The following is an 18,911-nucleotide window of genomic DNA, read 5'->3' on the forward strand; positions in this document are numbered from 1 at the left end:
CCCCAGACCTTCCCTTGGGAACCCCCCTGCTTCTGCACAGACCCCAGGGGTGTGGTGAGTTGAAAGCGCAGGGAGCACGTCCAGCGGGGCCCGGGGTGTGGGCAGCAGGTGCCCCCTGGCTCCCGTGAGAGGACGCAGTTCTGGCAGCTGCTGGGGAGTCGTGGTTAGGGTTAGGGTGCTTGTAGATGCCACCCCATCCCACAGGTGAGCTCCCTAGGGCACATGGGCCCTGTTCTGGAGACTTCTGCTTCCTGGCTCTCAGACTGGTAAGAAAGTCATGGGAGAATCCCAACACCTTGCCCTGGGAGTGACAGCGACCGTCGACCTCTGGGAGCTCCTGGGGGGAGGGCACTAACTTCCGGAAGGAAACCTGGGTGTCTCCAGGCCTTGATTCTCCTTGAGGTCTAGACTCTTGCTTCTGAACTGCGGCCCTGAGTGCATTCTGTGTGTGTGTGTGTGTGTGTGTGTGTGTGTGTGTGTAAGTATGAGTATTCGTGATTGTGCATGGATGTGTGTGTATATCTGAGGGTGTATGTACATGTGTCTGTGTGTCTGCGTGTGCATGTACCCTTGGGCAGCGTGACCTGGGGCTCAGTCCGTGACCTGCCTCTCCTTCTGGTCCCTGACCTTCCAAAGCTAATTTGGACCGAGAACATCAGGGTGGATATAAATGTTTTCACATCCTTGGGGACTTGAAAATGTCCTTTGTTCCTGGGATCCAGAGTGAAAGCGAGGAGTCTTTGGGGCCAGGCTGAGGCTTCTCGGTTGATGAACATGGAGTCCCCTATGTCAGGCCATGGGGACCCTATGTAGAAGGCCATGGGGGCCCTATGTCAGGCCAGGGGGGCCCTATGTCAGGCCATGGGGGCCCTATGTCAGGCCAGGGGGGCCCTATGTCAGGCCATGGGGGCCCTATGTGAGGCCATGGGGGCCCTATGTCAGGCCAGGGGGGCCCTATGTCAGGCCAGGGGGGCCCTATGTCAGGCCATGGGGGCCCTATGTGAGGCCATGGGGGCCCTGTGTAGAAGGCCATGGGGGCCCTATGTAGAAGGCCATGGGGGCCCTATGTCAGGCCATGGGGGCCCTATGTGAGGCCATGGGGGCCCTGTGTAGAAGGCCATGGGGGCCCTATGTAGAAGGCCATGGGGGCCCTATGTCAGGCCAGGGGGGCCCTATGTGAGGCCAGGGGGGCCCTATGTGAGGCCATGGGGGCCCTATGTAGAAGGCCATGGGGGCCCTATGTCAGGCCATGGGGGCCCTATGTCAGGCCATGGGGCCCTATGTGAGGCCATGGGGGCCCTATGTCAGGCCATGGGGGCCCTATGTAGAAGGCCATGGGGGCCCTATGGCAGGCCAGGGGGGCCCTATGTCAGGCCAGGGGGGCCCTATGTCAGGCCATGGGGGCCCTATGTCAGGCCAGGGGGGCCCTATGTCAGGCCATGGGGGCCCTATGTGAGGCCATGGGGGCCCTATGTAGAAGGCCATGGGGGCCCTATGTCAGGCCATGGGGGCCCTATGTCAGGCCATGGGGCCCTATGTGAGGCCATGGGGGCCCTATGTAGAAGGCCATGGGGGCCCTATGTCAGGCCAGGGGGGCCCTATGTGAGGCCATGGGGGCCCTATGTGAGGCCATGGGGGCCCTATGTCAGGCCAGGGGGGCCCTATGTGAGGCCAGGGGGGCCCTATGTCAGGCCATGGGGGCCCTATGTGAGGCCATGGGGGCCCTATGTCAGGCCATGGGGGCCCTATGTGAGGCCATGGGGGCCCTATGTCAGGCCATGGGGGCCCTATGTGAGGCCATGGGGGCCCTGTGTAGAAGGCCATGGATGTCAGGGCTCAGTCCGACGGGCCCTACCCCCTTCCCCTCTCCTCCTCTCCTTCAGTCCCTCAGTCTGGCCCAGTTTGCTGGTGTGGTTTGCTGTGGTGCTTGGTCTCTCGGGAACTAGGGCTGTGAGCAAAAAGTGTGCCCAGCATGGAAATTCTGTAGCAACCATCACTGGGGGTTGGCTGGGCAGAATCCCTTCCCCCTGCCTCTCAGGTGCCCGGGGCAGGGGCAGGCACTCTCTCCAAACCAGTGTGGGAGGAGAAGACTTTATATCACTGCTACTGATTTGTGAGCTAGAGAGACCCTGATTCCAAACCCCGATACACCTTCAGTCATTGTGTTGTCTTTTTTCCTATATTCCCAACCAAATTATAAGCCCCCTGATGCCCAATGACCAGCAAACGAGCCATTCCTGGTATATTTGCTGTTGACGGTGATCTGGGACTCTCCTGGGTCCTCATTCTGTTGTCTGGCTTCCTTAATTCTAGTCTAGGCTGCTGCAGGAATTGGTCCACCTTTGATTTAGAGGAGCCTGATTTAGATGGTGTTCTGCCCCTTCCCCAGAAGGGGAAGCGCTCCAAGCCCTTCTTTTTTCTTCCCCAGGGGAGAAAGACAGAATCCTGGCTTCCTGGACATTCTGGGCCCCTGCCCCATGACTGGCCTCTGCTGTCACTTTCACACCCTCACCAGCTTTTTCTTCCTATAAGAAGGCCCCACGCTGGACTGATACCCTTCAGAGGGACAGAGATGAAGTGTCCTGACCGCTGTTCTCAGCTCAGCCATGTCCTTCTCAAGCCCTGCTCCATTGTGAAGACTTTCCTTCCCTTTCCAGACTGAAAATGATCTCAACCTGTTCTGAAGTCAAAGAGTTCACTGTCTGAACCATTACCTGGCACTTGGGGTCTAGGACCATGTGACTCATCGTACTGGCTGCCGTTCTTTGTATTTGGCTGCTGTAATATTGTCTATTCACGTGTAAGCATCTTTTCTTCCCAACTAATTGCAAACTTTTTAAGGCCCGGGGGCTGGATTGTATGCCATGTATCTCTCTAGGGGTCCCTCACAGCATGGGACACATAGAAAGTGACGGATGGTTGTTTGTGAGTAGATTGGGGAGATGATGGAGTGAGAGACCTGGTTGGATGTGAGTTCTCTTCTCTGGTCCTTCATGTTGGCTGATGATTCATGGGGTGGAATGGATACCCTTCAGGATATGGAGCTAGTGTTGGGTTAGCATTCCCAAACTCATCTCTCCCACCCAAGCTGGGGTAGGCTCTAAATTCTGCCTGACGAGTTTAGCAGAATGAACAAGGAATAGTTCTGGAAAGCTGACATAGCCACCTCTATATCTAGAGGTCTCTGGGTCTTATATCTTCTCTCTCTCTCTCTCTCTCTCTCACACACACACACACAGACACACAGACACACACACACACAATCTTGAATTCTCAATTTCTTTTAGCTCTTGTTATATGTGACATATGATCCCTGACCGGGCCTGGTGTACGTGATGGGGAAACTGCTTGACTGAGAACTGGGGGACCTGCTTCTGTTTCTCACTTGTAGCACAACCTTGAGGAAGGGCCTGTACTGGTCCGAATCTGTTTTCTCATCTAAAATATGAAAGTGTTTCTTTCTGCCTCTAATATTTCATAAAGCAACAGAAGCCTTCAAGGGAGAGAGGTGCAGGCGTAAAGGTCAGAGGAGGATTCATATCTTTTCCTTGATGACTTGTGTGGAGGTGAGGAAGGGAGGCACCTTCTGGACGTTTGGAAGAGAGACTTGAGGCTTCCCGGCACCGACTGGCAAAGCCAGCTCTTGCTTCACCAGATGCTTCCTCCTGGAGCTGCTGTCCAGTTCCAGAAGCATTTCCATGGTTTGGGGTGACTGTCTAATTCACTGTGTCTGGAGGAGAGCCCCAGTCTTGGTCACCTGAGCTGCCCTCCCTCGTTCCCTGCTGAGCCTAGCATGAAGGGCTTTCAGCACCTTGGACAGAGACAGAGCTCCTGGGCAGCCAAGAGCGCTTGGGATCGCCTGCCGGGCCAGCTTCCCTGGCGGAGTGGCACCAAAGCGTGGTTTACTCCTTAATTTTTTTCAGCCTCTCAAAGACATTCTGAAATAACCCCCCAATCTACGTCAAAAGAGTGCACTTGTGCTGCAAACTGAGGGCATTATTTAACAACCACCACCCACCACAACTATATCCTACAACAGTGTCAGGTACATAGTAGGTGCTTTGTAAATACTTATTTTTAAAGAATATATGAAAAATTCAGCCTCCAGACGAGTGTCCTAGTCTCCCTCCCCCCCCCTTTAATCAGGTTGTCCCTCCCCGCCAGTACCTATCTAATAATTCTGGAGCTTCTGCTACCTGCTGCGTTTTGGAGTCTCGCTTAAGTCCCTTCTTGTGTCTGAGAAGGCTGAGCCCCACCCTTAAATCAAAGGGACAGATGGCTGTTAAGCTCTCAGGCAGAGTAAACTTAAACTGGCCCCTCCTCTTTGTCATTTGAGGGTAAGTAGATGGATGTGAGAACTCAACACCTGACTCCTATGGGATCTCGTTTTATGAAGATGTTCACTCCTTTCCTCTGTGCCTGAGAAAACTCTTACAATCCAGGAGGGCCCAGTATTCCCAGGAAGCCCTCCTGGCTTCCCCAGCCCACTCAGAGCCCTCCCTCCTCTGGACTCCCTTGCACATACTGTCAGCAGCACAGTGTCACACCAGATCGTTTTCATGACACTTCATGCCCATTGGTTCTCTCTCCCCAGTTAGATTGTGGTGGAGTCCGTGCTGTATGTCTGTCTGTTCTCAAGAGACCCTCCAGTGAGGAGCACACGGTAGGGTGGAGTGGAAGATGGATGGGTCTGTTGGTCTTCTCACCTGCCCTTAAGGTGTCTCCCACTCCACTTATTTTTAGTCTGAAATAAACAGGTAGGATGGACCAGGGTCCTATCTGTGGAGTAACCACTGGCCTCAAGGGCACCTCGATCAGAGAACAAAGGTAGGAGGTGGAGGTGGAGGCGGGTATTGAGGGAAAATGGAGAGTCGGCTGATGGGTGGAGGATGTGGTTGTGTAGAATTAAAGAATCACTCACTGTTGGGGCTGGAAGGGATCTCAGAGATCAGCTTGTTTGGTCTCCTCATTTTACAGGTAAGGAAAGTGAGATTGAGCGATCCTCCTACAATGACCCAACAAACGGGCCCTTTTCCATCACCTCTGACCTCGTTCACGTCTCCCGCATCTCTCCCTGGACTACTGCACAGCTTCACGTAGCCGATTATATTTTTCCAAGATGCTCACGCCAGTAGATCACATTGCACATGCTTTTCTTACGTCAGTGACACTCTTCCATTGAGAAGTAGGAGTCTATGTTCCTCTCGTTGAATCTGATGGGCCATGATTACGGCAGAAGTTATTTTGTGTGACTTTGTAGGTTGTTATTAAAGGTGGTACAGCTGCTGCCTGGACCTCTCTTGGGACACTTGCCCTTGGAACCCAGCCACCACGCTGTGAGGAAGCCAGGCAGCCACGAGGAGAGGCTTCATGTAGGCATTCTGGCCCCGGTCCTGAGAGCCCAGCTGACAGCCAGCATCAGACACCAAATGTGAGTGAATGAGCCTTTCAGTCCCAAGCTGAGTGGAGCAGACACAAGTGAGGTCCTGGTGGAACCGGCCCAAATGGCAGACCCATGGGCAAAATAAATGCTGTCATTGATTTAAGTCGTTGAGGGTTGGGATGATTGAAACACCTTATATCTGCCTCAGTCTCTCCAAACTATCATGCACATTTCATTAATTCAACAGACCTTTATTAGACACTGACCATATGCTAGGATCTGTGCAAAGACAGACATGACTTCTATATTCAAGGACAATACATGTCAGCTGCCGCCACTGCTCCTTCGCACACAGAAGAAAACCCGCACTCCTCAGCCCTCTGCTCATGGCTCCAGCCTGTCACCCACCGCCACCACACCAAACTGTTTTGTCCCCAGATCTGATCTCCATCCTCTGCTCTCTATGCCTTTGTTCATGTTGTCCCCGCCCCTGCAGTGCTTCTGCCCTGTCCCACCTCAACCTTCAAGGACCTTCGCTCTGAAACCTTGTCCCCTCACAAGGCCGCCCCCCGCCCCGACTCCTCCGGCGGAAACTAATCAACGCCTCCTCGCACTCCCACGGCGCTTACCTCAGATGGCACAGCTTCTGTCTGCACACCACCTCTCCCGAGCTTCAGTGTTCTGTGAACCCCTGGAGGAGGGGCCCTGGCTCGTCCCTCCTGTCCCTCACAGCATCTCGCAGAGGGCCCAGTACATATGAGGCCCCCAGTAAACATCTGTAGATGCGACTAGTAGCAGAACCAGAATTGAAAGTTAGGTGTTCTCCGGTGCCTTACTTGCTTCTTTGGATATTACCACGGCAGGGGAAAAGCCCCGTCAGTGGAGGGTATCAGGTGGGTGGGAGAAGCCCTTGCCTGTGGCCGGGAGTTGACACGATCACTGCACGTGGAGCTGCAGGTGGCCACGAATGGACAGAGCTCTGGCTCCTGGCCAGGGCTTTGTGGTGGGTCCCCCCCCCTCCGTCCCTTCTCTTCTTCTCAGCAAGCCCTGAGCACCCACTTCTGGAGGGGAGACATCCTGTTTCTTTGATCTTCCTCTCCTCCAACCCCGGTTCATTTCTGAGAACATCTTCCTTCTCACAGGCCCTGCTGTGCTGGCTAAGCCTCCCCTGGCACAGCGAGGGGCGGTCCCGCGTTCTTCCCCATGGGGTTTCTGAGGAGCCATTCCATGAGCTGCCTTTCCTGCGCCCACCTGCCTGGGACTGCTTCCTGGCCCCCTGTGATTGTCACTTGCTCTCTTGGGTCCCATTCTGGCTGCATCTTGCCTGGCCCATCCCTCGGGGGTACACCGGCAGGGTCAGGCTTCAATCCCTTTTCACTTCCCAGGACAGGATACCTCACACTGAACGGGAGTGGAGAGTGGGGTGGGCAGGATGTTTTCCAAAGGCTTTTCTCCCCAAACTGTCTCTTTCTAGGAGCTGGGAAGTGCCTCTGGGTCTCACAGTTGGTACAGCCTCCCGCTGCCTCAGCACAGTCACATCACAGGCCACAGTTACATCACAGGCCGGGTGGGGGTAGCTCTTCCTAGGACTGATTCCTGCAAATGGCTCACTGAGCCCCAGCGGGGCCAGGGCGGGTTCTGGCGGCTCGGGTATTAAGGTTGAGCACTTTCCTCTCTCTGAGGGATCTGAGGTTAGTGGAGGTGGGGAGGGGGTGGCAGGGAGGCTTCTCTATCAGCTCCTCTGTTGCCCGTTACCTCTTGGGGGCTGGTACCTGTGGCCCCACGAAGGATGCCTTTGGGGGAGCTCATCCCCATCTCACAGTCTCTCTTGCTTGTCCCAGGCTTGGCTGTGGGAGGGGCTCCGTGAGGCTTCCTTCAGGCTCTCTCCTCAGCCTCCAGGAAGGCAGAGATCTGCATTCAGCTCTGACTTCTGAGGTGTGTGTGTGTGTGTGTGTGTGTGTGTGTGTGTGTGTGTGAGAGAGAGAGAGAGAGAGAGAGAGAGAGAGAGAGAGGGAGAGAGAGAGAGAGGGAGGGAATACACAGGACGAGGGCTACTCTGTGTCCAGTCTCCTCTCTGTTGGGAGGATCAGTGGTCCCTCTGATTCCTTCATCCCCCCGAGGGATAAGAGCAGAGGCCTGTCCTGGGAACATGGGAACCTCAGTGTGGACAGCTGGCCAGGCTAGATGAGATGCCCCTCTCTACTGCCTCTCTTCCCATGCCCATTCTCACTGCAGGCCCCTTCTCACTCTCTCAATCCCTTGACCTGGAGGGGAAGACACCCCAGTCGTAGGTTAATCACGCTGGACTTAGTGCAGTCAAAGCAGCATCCAGGGGTGGTCCCGGGGCGGGGGAGGAGCTGGACCAGTCATCAGCTAGGTTCCTCGCAGTACCCAGACGGGTGATGTGCCTGGTGCCAGGTCACAGGGGAAGGGGAGTCTGTGCCACAGAAGGCCTGGGCGTCTTGAAGTGTGAGTGAGGAAGCTGCCGAGGTGGAGCGGCCGAGGGGATGACTGTACAGATAAGAGCCTCTGGTCTTTTTTAGCATCAGCTGGTGGAACCACCCCCTTCTCTCCCACTGGCTGCCTCCCTGAGTCACTGCCCACCCACCAGCAAATTAAAAAGGGGTGTCATCTGCTGGCCAGTCGCCCCATCTGGCCCCAGGGTTTGGCTCTTTTTGCTCCTGGGTGGAAGGTGAAAGTCTGGGTAGGGTGGTCTCACCAAGACCTGTTCCCCTGGGCCTTTCTCTTGCCAGACTCTGCTTCCTTCTCTGCCCTTTGTTCCTCCCCTCCCCCCCACCCTGCATCCCAGGATGGTTCTCCCCGGTGACAAGACCCACCCCCTTGCTCCAAGGACAGAGGCAGCTGCAAACCCTCAGGGGCCCCCACATGGCCCCATCCATCTGGCCCGTCTCTGATCTGGGCTGCAGGGGAGGGGACCCGCGGGGGGCAGCTCAGTTGCCGACTACGCCCCACCGGCCAGCTCAGCTGTCAACACTCGCCTGCCGGCCCTGGCCGTCCTGAGGCCCCGCCTGGCTGCTCAGGCCGGGGACACTGCGCCCCGGAGACCCTCAGTCAGACCCAGGCAGGCGGTGGGCAGGCGGCAGGCAGACACCCTGCCTGCCCTTGAGCATCCTCAGGCCTCCTTGCCTAAATAAGGGAGCTGTAGCTGGAGTGAGCCAGCCGGCCGCGGGGAGGGGCCTGCGGCTAGGCCAGGGTTTTCCGAGGGGCTGGGCCGCCGCAGCGCCGCAGGGCCCCGAGTCCGCCGATTGGGCCTGCACCGCTGGCCCCGCGCAGCAGAGGGAGGGCGGGCCGTTCGCACAAGGGGATCCCCAGGCTGGAACCTCGCGTTCAGAGGCCTCTCTTTGATCCCGAGGCTAGGAGGCTGAAACTCCTGTCACAATGTCCCGCTCTGGGCAGAAGGGCCTGGATTAACCCCAGGGAGGGCTCTGTGTGCGTGCGCGCGCGTTGGGTGGCGGGCGCCCCTGCTCTGGGTGCGTGCCCCTCCTAAATCTCACCCACCCTTATTTCAAATCTCGGTGGCCTTAGGCCCCCAGATTGTCTTGCCCTTCACATTTCTCGGGTCTCCCCTGACCTGGGCTCGTCTTCCCAGGGCCCAGGCCTCGCCCGTGTCACCTGCAGCGGGCACTGAGCGCAAGCTGTGTGTAGGAGCCCGTGCTCGGCGCGGTGGGGGACCAGGGCATAAAGGACCGGCCCTCTCCCTTCAAGTCAGGTCCCTCGGTCCTTCCAGCGGGGAGGGGGGGGAGGCGGGGCGGGGGCGGAATCCCCAGGCTCCTCCTTGGCCGCCTCAAAGCCGGCCGTCGCACCTGTCCTCACGGTTCCCCTACCTAAGGGCCCCTTCCCCCTCTTGGGGCGCGCGAGTCCCGGGGGCTCCTGGGCTGAGCGAGGGGCTGGGGTCGGGGGAGCCCTCGGCTCGGCTCAGCCAATGGGAAGGGCGGGCGCGCGGCTTGTGTGGGGGGAGAGGGCGGCGCTGCGGGCGCGCGGCGGGCGGGAGGGAGCCGGGAGGCGGGGGCCGGAGCCTGAGGGGCGCGCGCCGCGTTAACCCTTCCGCGGCCGGGCCGAGCAGCAGGCGCAGCCCCAGCCGCTGGCGCCGGAGCGGCTGTCGGCGCAGCGGGCGGGAGCCGGGAGCCCGGCGCTCGGGCAGGCGGAGCGCAGCGCGGAGACGCGGCGGAGGGGGGCCCGCGGCTCGGCTGGGGCCGGCAGACAGGTGTGCGGGCGGCCGGGCGGCCCGAGCTCAGGCAGCTCCAGGCCGGGCCCACGGTCCGGAGCCGGCGCCGAGCGGAGACCCCGCGCCCGCACCCCAGTCCGGGCCCCGCCCGTGCTCTGCCTGGCCGCGGGGTGCGGGGACCACGGCCGGGCCGGGCCACCGGAAGCCTGTGTTGGGCCGGGCCGGGCCGGGGTGGGTGGGGGTCCGCCCGGCCCGCCCATGGGCTCAGGATGCCGGTGCGGAGGGGCCACGTCGCGCCGCAGAACACCTTCCTGGACACCATCATCCGCAAGTTTGAGGGCCAGAGTGAGTGGGGGAGGGGGCCGGCGGGGAGGGGGCTCTGGGGGCGGGCCGAGCTCTCCAGAGTGTGAATGGGGGGGGCGTGCCCGGGCCGTGTGCGTCCTGCTAGTGAGTCTACGGGGGCTGGTGACCCCAAGGCGCTGGCCAGGGGTCGCGGGGTCAAGGCTTGGTGCTGGGTGCCGTGGGCTTGGGGCCAAGGGGCCTGGTGTTGGGGAGCGCAGCAGGAAGCTCAGCTTAGGTTTCCGGGATCGGGGAGTGTGTGTATGTGACAACCTGAGTGTGCAGGGAAGGGAGGTGGGATGGGAGTGTGCAGGTATCCTTAACTCTGGGTGCCTGGATGTGTGAATGGGGCTGTGTGGACGCAAGAAGGGGAGAATGTATCTGGCCCAAACTGTGGGCCCCGAAGAGTACCGTGCATGTGCCCGTCCAGACTGTGTTGCCGGAGACTGCAAGCCAAGTATGTAGGGTCAGTGCCTAACACGCTCTTGGGTGTGTGTGGGGTGTGTGTGTCATCCATGCCTTTGACCCTGCACGGGCGGTGGGGAGGTATCCTTGACAAGGCTGGGAACTGTGGGCCCTGGGGTGAGAGGGAGCCAGGGCTGAAGCTGGCCTTTGGGGGCCTAACAGTATCCAGGCGATGACCCTATGTTGTTGCTTTTCCTGTCCTGAGCCCCTTTATGGGGACTACAGCAGCCCTAATGCTGGCCTGGTAGGGGAGCCTTCCAGAAGTGTCCCAGGCTAGGTGAATGTTCTGTGTGTGGGTATTTGCACCCTCCTGGCACGCGTGTTTGTCCCCAAGGCTGCATGTGCCCTGGTGGGTGTGACTGCCAAGGGCTCTGGGAGGGGGTGACATTCCTTGCCCATGACCCTGTGAGCACAGGACAACGTGTGCTTGTGACCGTGGTGGGGGAAGGGAGGGGTCAGTGCGCTGGGCAGCATTGTCTGAAGCAGAGGAACAGGGTGATCCTGAGGGGGAGGAGACTGCGGTGGTGGAGGGCAGTGAGGCCGGGGCTTTCACTCCCACAGGCTCGGGGAGGCTCTGTAGGCTGGAGGCTGGGGGCCTGCCTCTGGCCCCACCTTGCCACTGACTGCTGCGTGACCTTGAGTGACTCTCTTCCGAATCTGGGAAGGAGGGGGCGGCCAGAGGGGCCTTTCAGGTCCCTTCTGTCTCGCTTATTCTAGGAGCTCAGGGAAGGAGGCGGGGTGGTGGGGGGGTGGCAGGGGTGGGGCCTGCCTTCGAAGAAACTCACTCTCCTCTCCAGGCCTGGGAGCGGGGCCCAGGTGGTTTTTCCTCTCTGAAGATGGTGCGTACGTGGCTGGTATGTGGCTGCTACGAGGGACCGCCTCGGGCCCAGTCAGGAGTCTTTTCCTGTGACAGGGAGCCCTGCCTGTGGGGCTGATGGCTGCCTGAGAGTTCTGGGGGGCCTGGGGAACTGACCTAAAGATGACCCAACTTCAAAAAAGTAATTTCCTGGAGGCCAGGGTAAGGGAGGGGAAGGCAGGACGAGGCCAGATCCTGGTGCAGCAGCCTGGGCTTTGCACATGTGATTGCCCAGGGCTGCAGCCGGAGGGCTATGCCCACTAGGAAGGGGGAGGGCAGCGTTCCGACTGCTACCCAAAGCCCCAGCAGGAAAGGCCAAAGTGGCCGGAAACTTCTGTGTTTATAAAAACCTCTATCCTCAGAGCATCTCTCCTGACACAAGCTGGGGCTGCCGCCCGCCTGCTGCTCACCCACCAGCCTGGCTCTTGGGGCATGTGTGGAGGGAACGAGCCAAGTCTAGCTGCAGTGGGTCCACTGGGGCCTCCCCTTGAGGGGGCCGAACTGAGGAAGGCCTCATCCCTGGAGAGCCGCTTTCATGGGTCTGTTTACAAGTGGGCCCCTCTCTCAGGCCAGGCTGGGCTCCAGGTGTTGCCAGGGTTTGGAGCTGCAGGTCCCTCTCCTTGCTCCCTATGACCTTGGGCCTCCGCCAGTGCCCCGCTTATTCCTCACCAGCTGCCAGGCCTAGGTTCGAAAGCGGGCTCTATCTTTTACAAGCTGCAAGATGAGGCCAAGAACTTCTTCTGAGTCTCAGTTTCTTCATCTACAAAACGAGGATAACGATGGGGTTGTCAGAGTATTAAATGAGAGAAAGGATCGTAGGTGCTCACGTGGTACTTCTTCCCTCATCCTCTTTGACGCGCCCACTCCCCAGCTCCTGACTGCCCTTGGAGGGGTCGCAGAAGTCCTAGGAAGTACTGACCTGGCAGGGTCCACAGATACTTGGGGGAGTGATTTCCTAGGGGTCCCCGGGGTAAGGAGTGCCCAGGGAGCGCCCCCCAGTCTAGAGAGCGGGGGTCAGGAAGAGAAGCCGGAGCGGTGCAAAGGGAATGCTGGCCGCCATCTCTGGCCCTTCTCAGGCTCCCTCTCCAGGCCCAGTGTTTATCCCTCCGCCGCGGCTGCTGACACGCGTTGCTGACACCCGCCCAAGGCTGGCCTCGGCCTCGGGCGCGGAGGGGGCGGCGGGCCGCTGGCAGTCCGCCCGGGGGAAGCCACGCAGCCAGCCCGCGGGCCGGGCGGGGGAGGGGGCGCGCCGCCGGGCCGGGCCGGCCAAAGCACCTGTGTCGGGGCACAGCTGCGTTCGTCCCCTGCTGGGGACCCCAGGCCCGCTGTGCTTCCTGGGGCGGGGAGTCCCCGGGCGGGCAACTGTGTAGGACAAGAGAAGGCGGGGAAGGGCTGGGAACCCTGGGGGCAGGGGTCCCGCTCACGTGCCTGCTTATCCCCGCCCCCCAGGCCGCAAGTTCATCATCGCCAACGCTCGGGTGGAGAACTGCGCTGTCATCTACTGCAACGACGGCTTCTGCGAGCTGTGCGGCTACTCGCGGGCCGAGGTGATGCAGCGACCGTGCACCTGCGACTTCCTGCACGGGCCGCGCACGCAGCGCCGTGCCGCCGCGCAGATCGCGCAGGCCCTGCTGGGCGCGGAGGAGCGCAAAGTGGAGATAGCCTTCTACCGGAAAGATGGTAGGCGCGGGCTGGGGCGGGGCGGGGCGGGGCGGGGCCGAAAGGCCGGGGGTGGGGTCGGGGTCGGTGGGGTGGGGGCGGCCGGCGATTGGCCGGAGCCCCGGCCTGTTGCAGGGGGGCGTGATCTCAGCAGGGACCTATGGGGTGCGCCAGGTGGGAGGCGCGGGCTGGATATTGGCTCTCTTTATCCCGAGCACTCTGGTGGGGTGGTTTACGGGGTGCCCAAGGGGCTGCTTGGTTGTGGTCTGCAGTCTCTGGTTCCTTCCTCCCTGGGCAGATGTGGGCACGTTGAGCTAGGTGGGTTGGAGTTTGACGGCAGCACCGGGATGGCAGGTGCGTGCATGGATGGAGGTAATGGAAGTCCAGGCCGGTGGCTGGGCGCCGACCTCCGCCCACAAGGCCTCTAGCTACCCTCGCCTCTGCCAGGTGACTGACTGGTCTGGGGAGTCGTCGCTGAGGGCGAGGCGGGGAAGGGCTGCAGGACTCTGGCTGGCTCTCTGCCGCCCCTCTCCTGCCCCCTCTCTCTTCTGCTCTTCAGCTGCACCTGGCGGGAGGTGTGTGCCTCTCCCCACAACCTCAGTTCCCTTTGTCCCATCTTTTGAGCGCCCCGCCCGCCACCCCTTCCTGCGCCAGGTGTCTGCTCAGCCACCGCCTCCCCGCCCAGCTGCGCTGTCTTCCGGCGAGCGGATAAACAGAGCCATGGGCGGGGCTGCTCCCACACCGCCCCTGCCCTGGTGGGGTGGCCTTTGCTCAGGGAGGGCAGTGCCGCAGGGCTTGGGGGGACCTGCAGGTATCAGAAGGCTGGGGAGGGGGCTCTGGAAGGTGCCGCAGGGCTGCCCATCGGTGCCCAAACCCTGTCGCTCACCAGTGTGTATCTGATGGGCATTTACCGAACCCCTGTGAGCCACGTGCAGCAAGGTCTTGGAGATGGAGCAGTGCTCAAGACAGAGGAGGTTCCTGCCCACAGCAAGCTTACCTGCTGTAGACAGCGCTCTCTGTCTCTTCCTGGGGGCAGTGAGCCAGCAGCCCCCGTGTGCCTCTGGCCCTGTCCCTTGGAACCTCCCCTGTATGCTATGCTCAGGGTTGGCTGCAAAGGATTACATGCCCTGATGACCCTGCTTTTGCAGGGGTGCCCAGCTGTGAGATCCCTGGACAGAATCAGAGTTGGGGACAGTCACTGGGGACCTGTGGAAGAGGGTTTGCTCACAGCAAATGGGCCTCTGGCTGGGAGATTAGATGCAAACTCTGAAGGCAGGGCCTCCTTTCTGGTTCTTCACTGATATCTCCCCAGAACCTTCATCAGAGCAGATGTGCTCTTATATCTGCCTGGCTATCTAGTACTAGCTAATATCAGTGGGCGCCTTCTATGCGCTGGACACTGGGCCGAATGTTTCACTTGCATCATCTCATGGAATCTTCACAACAACCCTGGGAGGTAGATACTATTTTTTCTGCATTTTGTGGTTGAGGAAACTGAAGTTCAGGAAAATTAAGAAACTTTTGTAGAGAGCGCAGAGCTGGGAATGGAACCCTGTCTGTCCGATCAGAGCCCTGTCCAGTCTGCTCTGCTGTCATGTATTAAAAAGGAGGCAAAATGGTTGCAGGTATGTCTCTAAACCGCACGTTACTTTACGTGCACTTTTATTTTGAAAGTTCGCAAACCATGGGTGTCATGAGAAGAATGTGAATACACACGTCCTGGGTTCAGGTCTAACACCAGAAATTCTGTGGTGCGGATCAAGTTGGTTACTGCCTTGAGCCCGTTTCTACTTCTGGGATAGTGTGCCCGCCGGACCCCTCGGCGGCAGGGGCCTGGGTGATTCTGTCTTCCCTGTAGTGTGTGTGAGGAGCTGCCCTCCCTCCTTCCTGCCCCAGGCTGGCTCCTTTGGGAGAGGAGGGCCATGGGGCCCCTTCTGCAGAGGTGCTCTTATGGAATCTTGGTGACCTTGAAGGTCACTTAATCCAGCCCACTCAAATTACAGATGGAAAAACTGAGAAGCAGAGGTCAAGTTACCAGCGAATCAGTGGAGGGAGTGTGGGACTAGAACCCAGGCCTCCCACCCAAGTTCAAGCTCCTTCCCCACCCCAGGTTACTGCTCCAAATGGTGCTGTGACCCAGAAGGTCCTATGCCAGCCATCTCGGCCTGCCCCCTTCTCTGCTCTCACCTAGTTTCCATGGGGATCAGGTGTCTCCTGGTGGCCAGCAGGCTGGCCTTGGCCCTCAGGTTATGTGGGCCGCTACTTGTCCTGGCACTTGAGGCCTCGGGTGCAGACAGATTTCCTCTGCCTCCCCTCCCTCTCCCTCTGCTCAGTCCCTTGGGCAGATCTCTGTGCCTGACCCGGGCGGGGTGTGTGTGTGTGTGTGTGTGTGTGTGTGTGTGTGTGTGTGTGTGTGTGTGTGTGTGTGTGTGTGTGCGCGCGTGTGTGGTGTGTGTGTGTGCGTGCGCGTGTGGGTGAGTGTGAGTGTGAGTGTGGGTGTGGGTGTAGATGTGAGGAAGCCCAATGCCACCTCTTGTTTCTGTCCAGGCCTTTCTCAGGGTCTTTGCCTGGGCCGGCCACGGCAGAGCAGGTCCCTGGGCTTTAGCCCCAGGGAGGTGGGTGGCTGGGAAGGAGGCGGGGCCTTTTGCTGGCAGGCACCACCGTGGACAGCTGTGCTGTGTCGGTGCCTCTAGCCTAGCTCTGTGCAGCCTCAGGGCCTGGAGCCAGACAGCCCCATTATTTAGCTGCTGGGACTGCTGGGAGGTGGGGAGGCCAGACTGGGGGGTGTGGGCTGGAGGGAGAGACGCGAGGTGCCAGGCCCTCACTGGCCCTGTGTCCGTGCTCCTTCAGGTCAGGCCTGGGATTAAGGTGCAGCTGGGATCAGGGCCCCGCAGCCTGGGGCCGGCAGTGGCGGCACCCCTTGGGGCTCTGGGCCGTGCCTCGGCAGGAAGAGATGCTGGTGCACACCTGCATTCCCACGTTGCCCCGGGGAGGCTTCGGGCCCTTCCACCATGGCTTCTCCTCACACGCTCCCCTCCTCTTCCAGGCCTCGGGAGGTCCCCTGCCCTCTGGCCCTCGTGTTCTCTCTGCTCTTTGTTCCCACCTCTCTGCCCCGCCCCTGCCATGCTCAGCGGCCGCTTGTGCCCGTGGTCTCTGCTTCAAGCCTCCCTGCCGGCTCTGTCCCCCGCGGTCTGCATCTCCCTCTCCCTGCAGCTGTCTTCTTCCCCCCCTTCAGTACCCCCGAGCCTTCCTCCCTGCCTCTCTCCCTCTGCCCCGGTGGCCCCCGCCTCTCTGGGCTCCATCTCCAAGTCTCTGTCTGGCTCCCCGTACCTCTGCCTGTCCTGGCCTGGTCTCCATGTCCCTGTGTCCCTGGGAGCCTGTGTGTGGGTGGGGACGGGGGTGTCTCTAGAGAAGAGTCTGTTGGCTTCTCCACTCCAGCTGCAGGCCGGTTGTCATGGTAACAGGGTCAGAGGGCCCCCCGCTGCAACAGCTGAGCTGTGGGCTGGGGGAGGGGTGGGGACAGAGGGCCAGCGTGCTCCCCAGAGCCCATGGGGAGCCAGAGCCCCAGAGGTGACCCCACACCCACTGGTCTGTGGTCCCCAGACTCGGACCTCAGCCTCCCAGGTGCTTGCGCAGGTACTCCTGGCACCAGTGACTCTCCACACACCCCAGGCCATTTCACTGCCTCCTCCCTGGTCGCTGAAATCTGACTCTGCACTGTGACCCTCCCACACCACCGCCTTCTCCATCATGGCTCCAAGCTCAGACATCCACTCCTCCCCTCCCAGCCCTGTCCCCTCCAAGCTGTGATCCTCAGGTCCCCAGGCCCCCATCAGGCAGGGTGGCTGCTGCAGGAGCCCTTGGGTATTTTAAGGCTGGCAGGCAGGTCAAATGGAGGCTGGTACCTGCGTGTGCTCTGTGTCCTGAGATGGAGCAGGCCGGGGTGAGCCCCGGAGGAGTGAGGTTAGACACAGGCAGCACTTTACTTAGGGGCAGTGGGGAAGCCATCGAGGGGCCCCTCCACCTCGGGCCTTTTGGTCAGGAGTCCGGCAGGTGCGCACACCTGCACCATGGTGGCCAGGAGCAGGGCTCGGGGGCTGCGTCCGAGCCCAGCCTCACCTTCGCTCCGTGGCTCCAGGGAGGGCAGCTGAGCCGGAGCAGGGTGCCCTGGCCTGCATGGGGCCTTCCTGTCCCAGCCCCACCCTGGGGGCCGGGCGGGCCTGCCAGGACCGAGGGTGTGGGCCGCTCCTGGGCTTCTCTGGGGTCTGGAGAGTGTCGGGCGGGTGGCTCCTCTGTGTTGTGTCTGCCGTAGCCCCTGAGAGGAGCTATGTAAATATTTGTGCAGAGGCATCTGGGATGGGAGCAGATTTTGACAGTGGCCTCGGGCTTGGGGAGGGGGGCCGTGGGCAGCAGGAGGGCCAGCATGGGGGTGTGAGACCGGGTGAGCCTCAGCCTCTTTTCTGCCCAGTGGTGGCTTCCAGGGTGGTGGGACTTCAAGGGGTCCAGGAAAGTCCTTTCACGATTAAACATCTTCCCCGAGGGTGCTTGAAATGCCTCTATTTGGGAACCTTTAGCTTGGGTGGAGAACGAAACTTTTTCTTTAAAAAGACATTCTCAAAAAAAAAAAAAAAAAGACATTCTCTTCTCATCACTCCTCCCCTGTAAGCAGGGAGGAGTGTGGAAATAGCTCGCCCTCAGTGTGAAGGAGTTTCACAGAATCATTCCTCCCTGACATGGGGAGGGGCCCGTGGGGTCAGGGCCAGAAGAGGGGGCACAGAGGGACACCTGGGACAGGTGATGAGTGTGGGAGAGGCTCTGGATGAACCGCTGTCCCCCTAAAGTCCCTTACTGTCCTTAGTCCAGGGGCCCATAAAGATCTCCACGCTGTGCACTGTGGTTGGCCTTGAACGGACTTCGTTCCGTTTTGGTCGCGTGTCTACTGGAATAGAAGCACCTTGAGGGCTGGGCAGCGTCTTCTCTTTAACCCACCATCTCCCTCACGTACAGTTCTGGGCAAGGCTGCCGTGTCTGACTCCCCCACTAGATTGGACGCTCTGGGAGGGTAGACAGCGGCCTGCTTTGTTCTCTGTTGTATCTCTGTGTCTGTTGCATAGTGGGAGCTCAGTTCATGCTCCCGCTGAATGAAGGACTGAATGAATGTGGTGGGCAGTGTGCTGTGTTGCAGAAACCCTATACCAGGAGTCAGAGCCTTGGGAGCAATTTCTGGTTTAGTTATAGACTTGCTGTGTGACCTTGGATAAATCACTTCCCATCTCTGGGCCTCGGTCTCTCCCTCTGTGAAAAGCCTTAGAATAATAGAATGCCAGGGCTGGGAGGGGTCTTAGAGGATGGGGAGGCTATTGGGGCCAGAGGAAGGTGGCCTGAGGTGGCCACTGAGAGAGCTGCAAGTCTTCCACCCCTGCCGTGTGGGGGACATTGTGGGGTACAGGGAAGGCATCTGGGGATTCTCAGCCTTCCTGCCTCATAGATGGACGGAGGAGGGCTGGATGGGGGAGCAGAGCTGGAGGAGCGTGTGGTGGCAGCTGCACTCATTGGCACCCTCACTGTTGTGACTGCACTTTTTGTGTGTGTGTGCGGTACGCGGGCCTCTCACTGCTGTGGCCTCTCCCGTTGCGGAGCACAGCCTTCGGACGCAGAGGCTCAGCGGCCATGGCTCACGGGCCCAGCTGCTCCGCGGCATGTGGGATCCTCCCGGACCGGGGCATGAACCCGTGTCCACTGCGTCGGCAGGTGGACTCTCAACCACTGCGCCACCAGGGAAGCCCTTTTTTTTTTTTTTTGGCTGTGTTGGGTCTTTTTCGCTTTGCGCGGGCTTCTCATTGTGGTGGCTTCTCTTTGTTGCGGAGCTCGGGCTCCAGGTGCTCCGGCTTCAGTAATTGTAGCGCATGGGCTCGGTATTTGCGGCATGAGGGCTCAGTAGTTGTGGCTCGCGGGCTGTAGAGCGCAGGCTCAGTAGTTGTGACGCACGGGCTTAGTTGCTCCGCGGCATGTGGGATCTTCCC

General features: G+C 59.9%; 1 protein-coding gene across 7 annotated transcripts in view; it reads left to right on the forward strand.

Annotated features, from left to right (window-relative positions):
• The first annotated feature begins 9,552 nt into the window (after positions 1-9,552).
• The window catches only part of KCNH2 (potassium voltage-gated channel subfamily H member 2), a 33,148-nt gene continuing 23,789 nt past the window's right edge, over positions 9,553-18,911 (forward strand). For 2 of the 7 annotated variants that reach the window (XM_060305130.2, XM_060305131.2), the window contains exons 1-3: positions 9,553-9,914; positions 11,171-11,227; positions 12,679-12,909. In XM_060305130.2, coding sequence (XP_060161113.1) covers positions 9,839-9,914; positions 11,171-11,227; positions 12,679-12,909 — 364 coding nt within the window. In that variant the 5' untranslated portion in view covers positions 9,553-9,838. Of the gene's footprint in view, positions 9,915-11,170; positions 11,228-11,601; positions 11,769-12,678; positions 12,910-18,911 lie in introns of those variants that run through there. The other 5 variants (XM_060305132.1, XM_060305127.2, XM_060305128.2 and 2 more) reach the window with 5 other exon arrangements.

This window comes from Globicephala melas, chromosome 9 (assembly GCF_963455315.2).
Source record: "Globicephala melas chromosome 9, mGloMel1.2, whole genome shotgun sequence".
Taxonomy (NCBI): Eukaryota; Metazoa; Chordata; class Mammalia; order Artiodactyla; family Delphinidae; genus Globicephala; species Globicephala melas.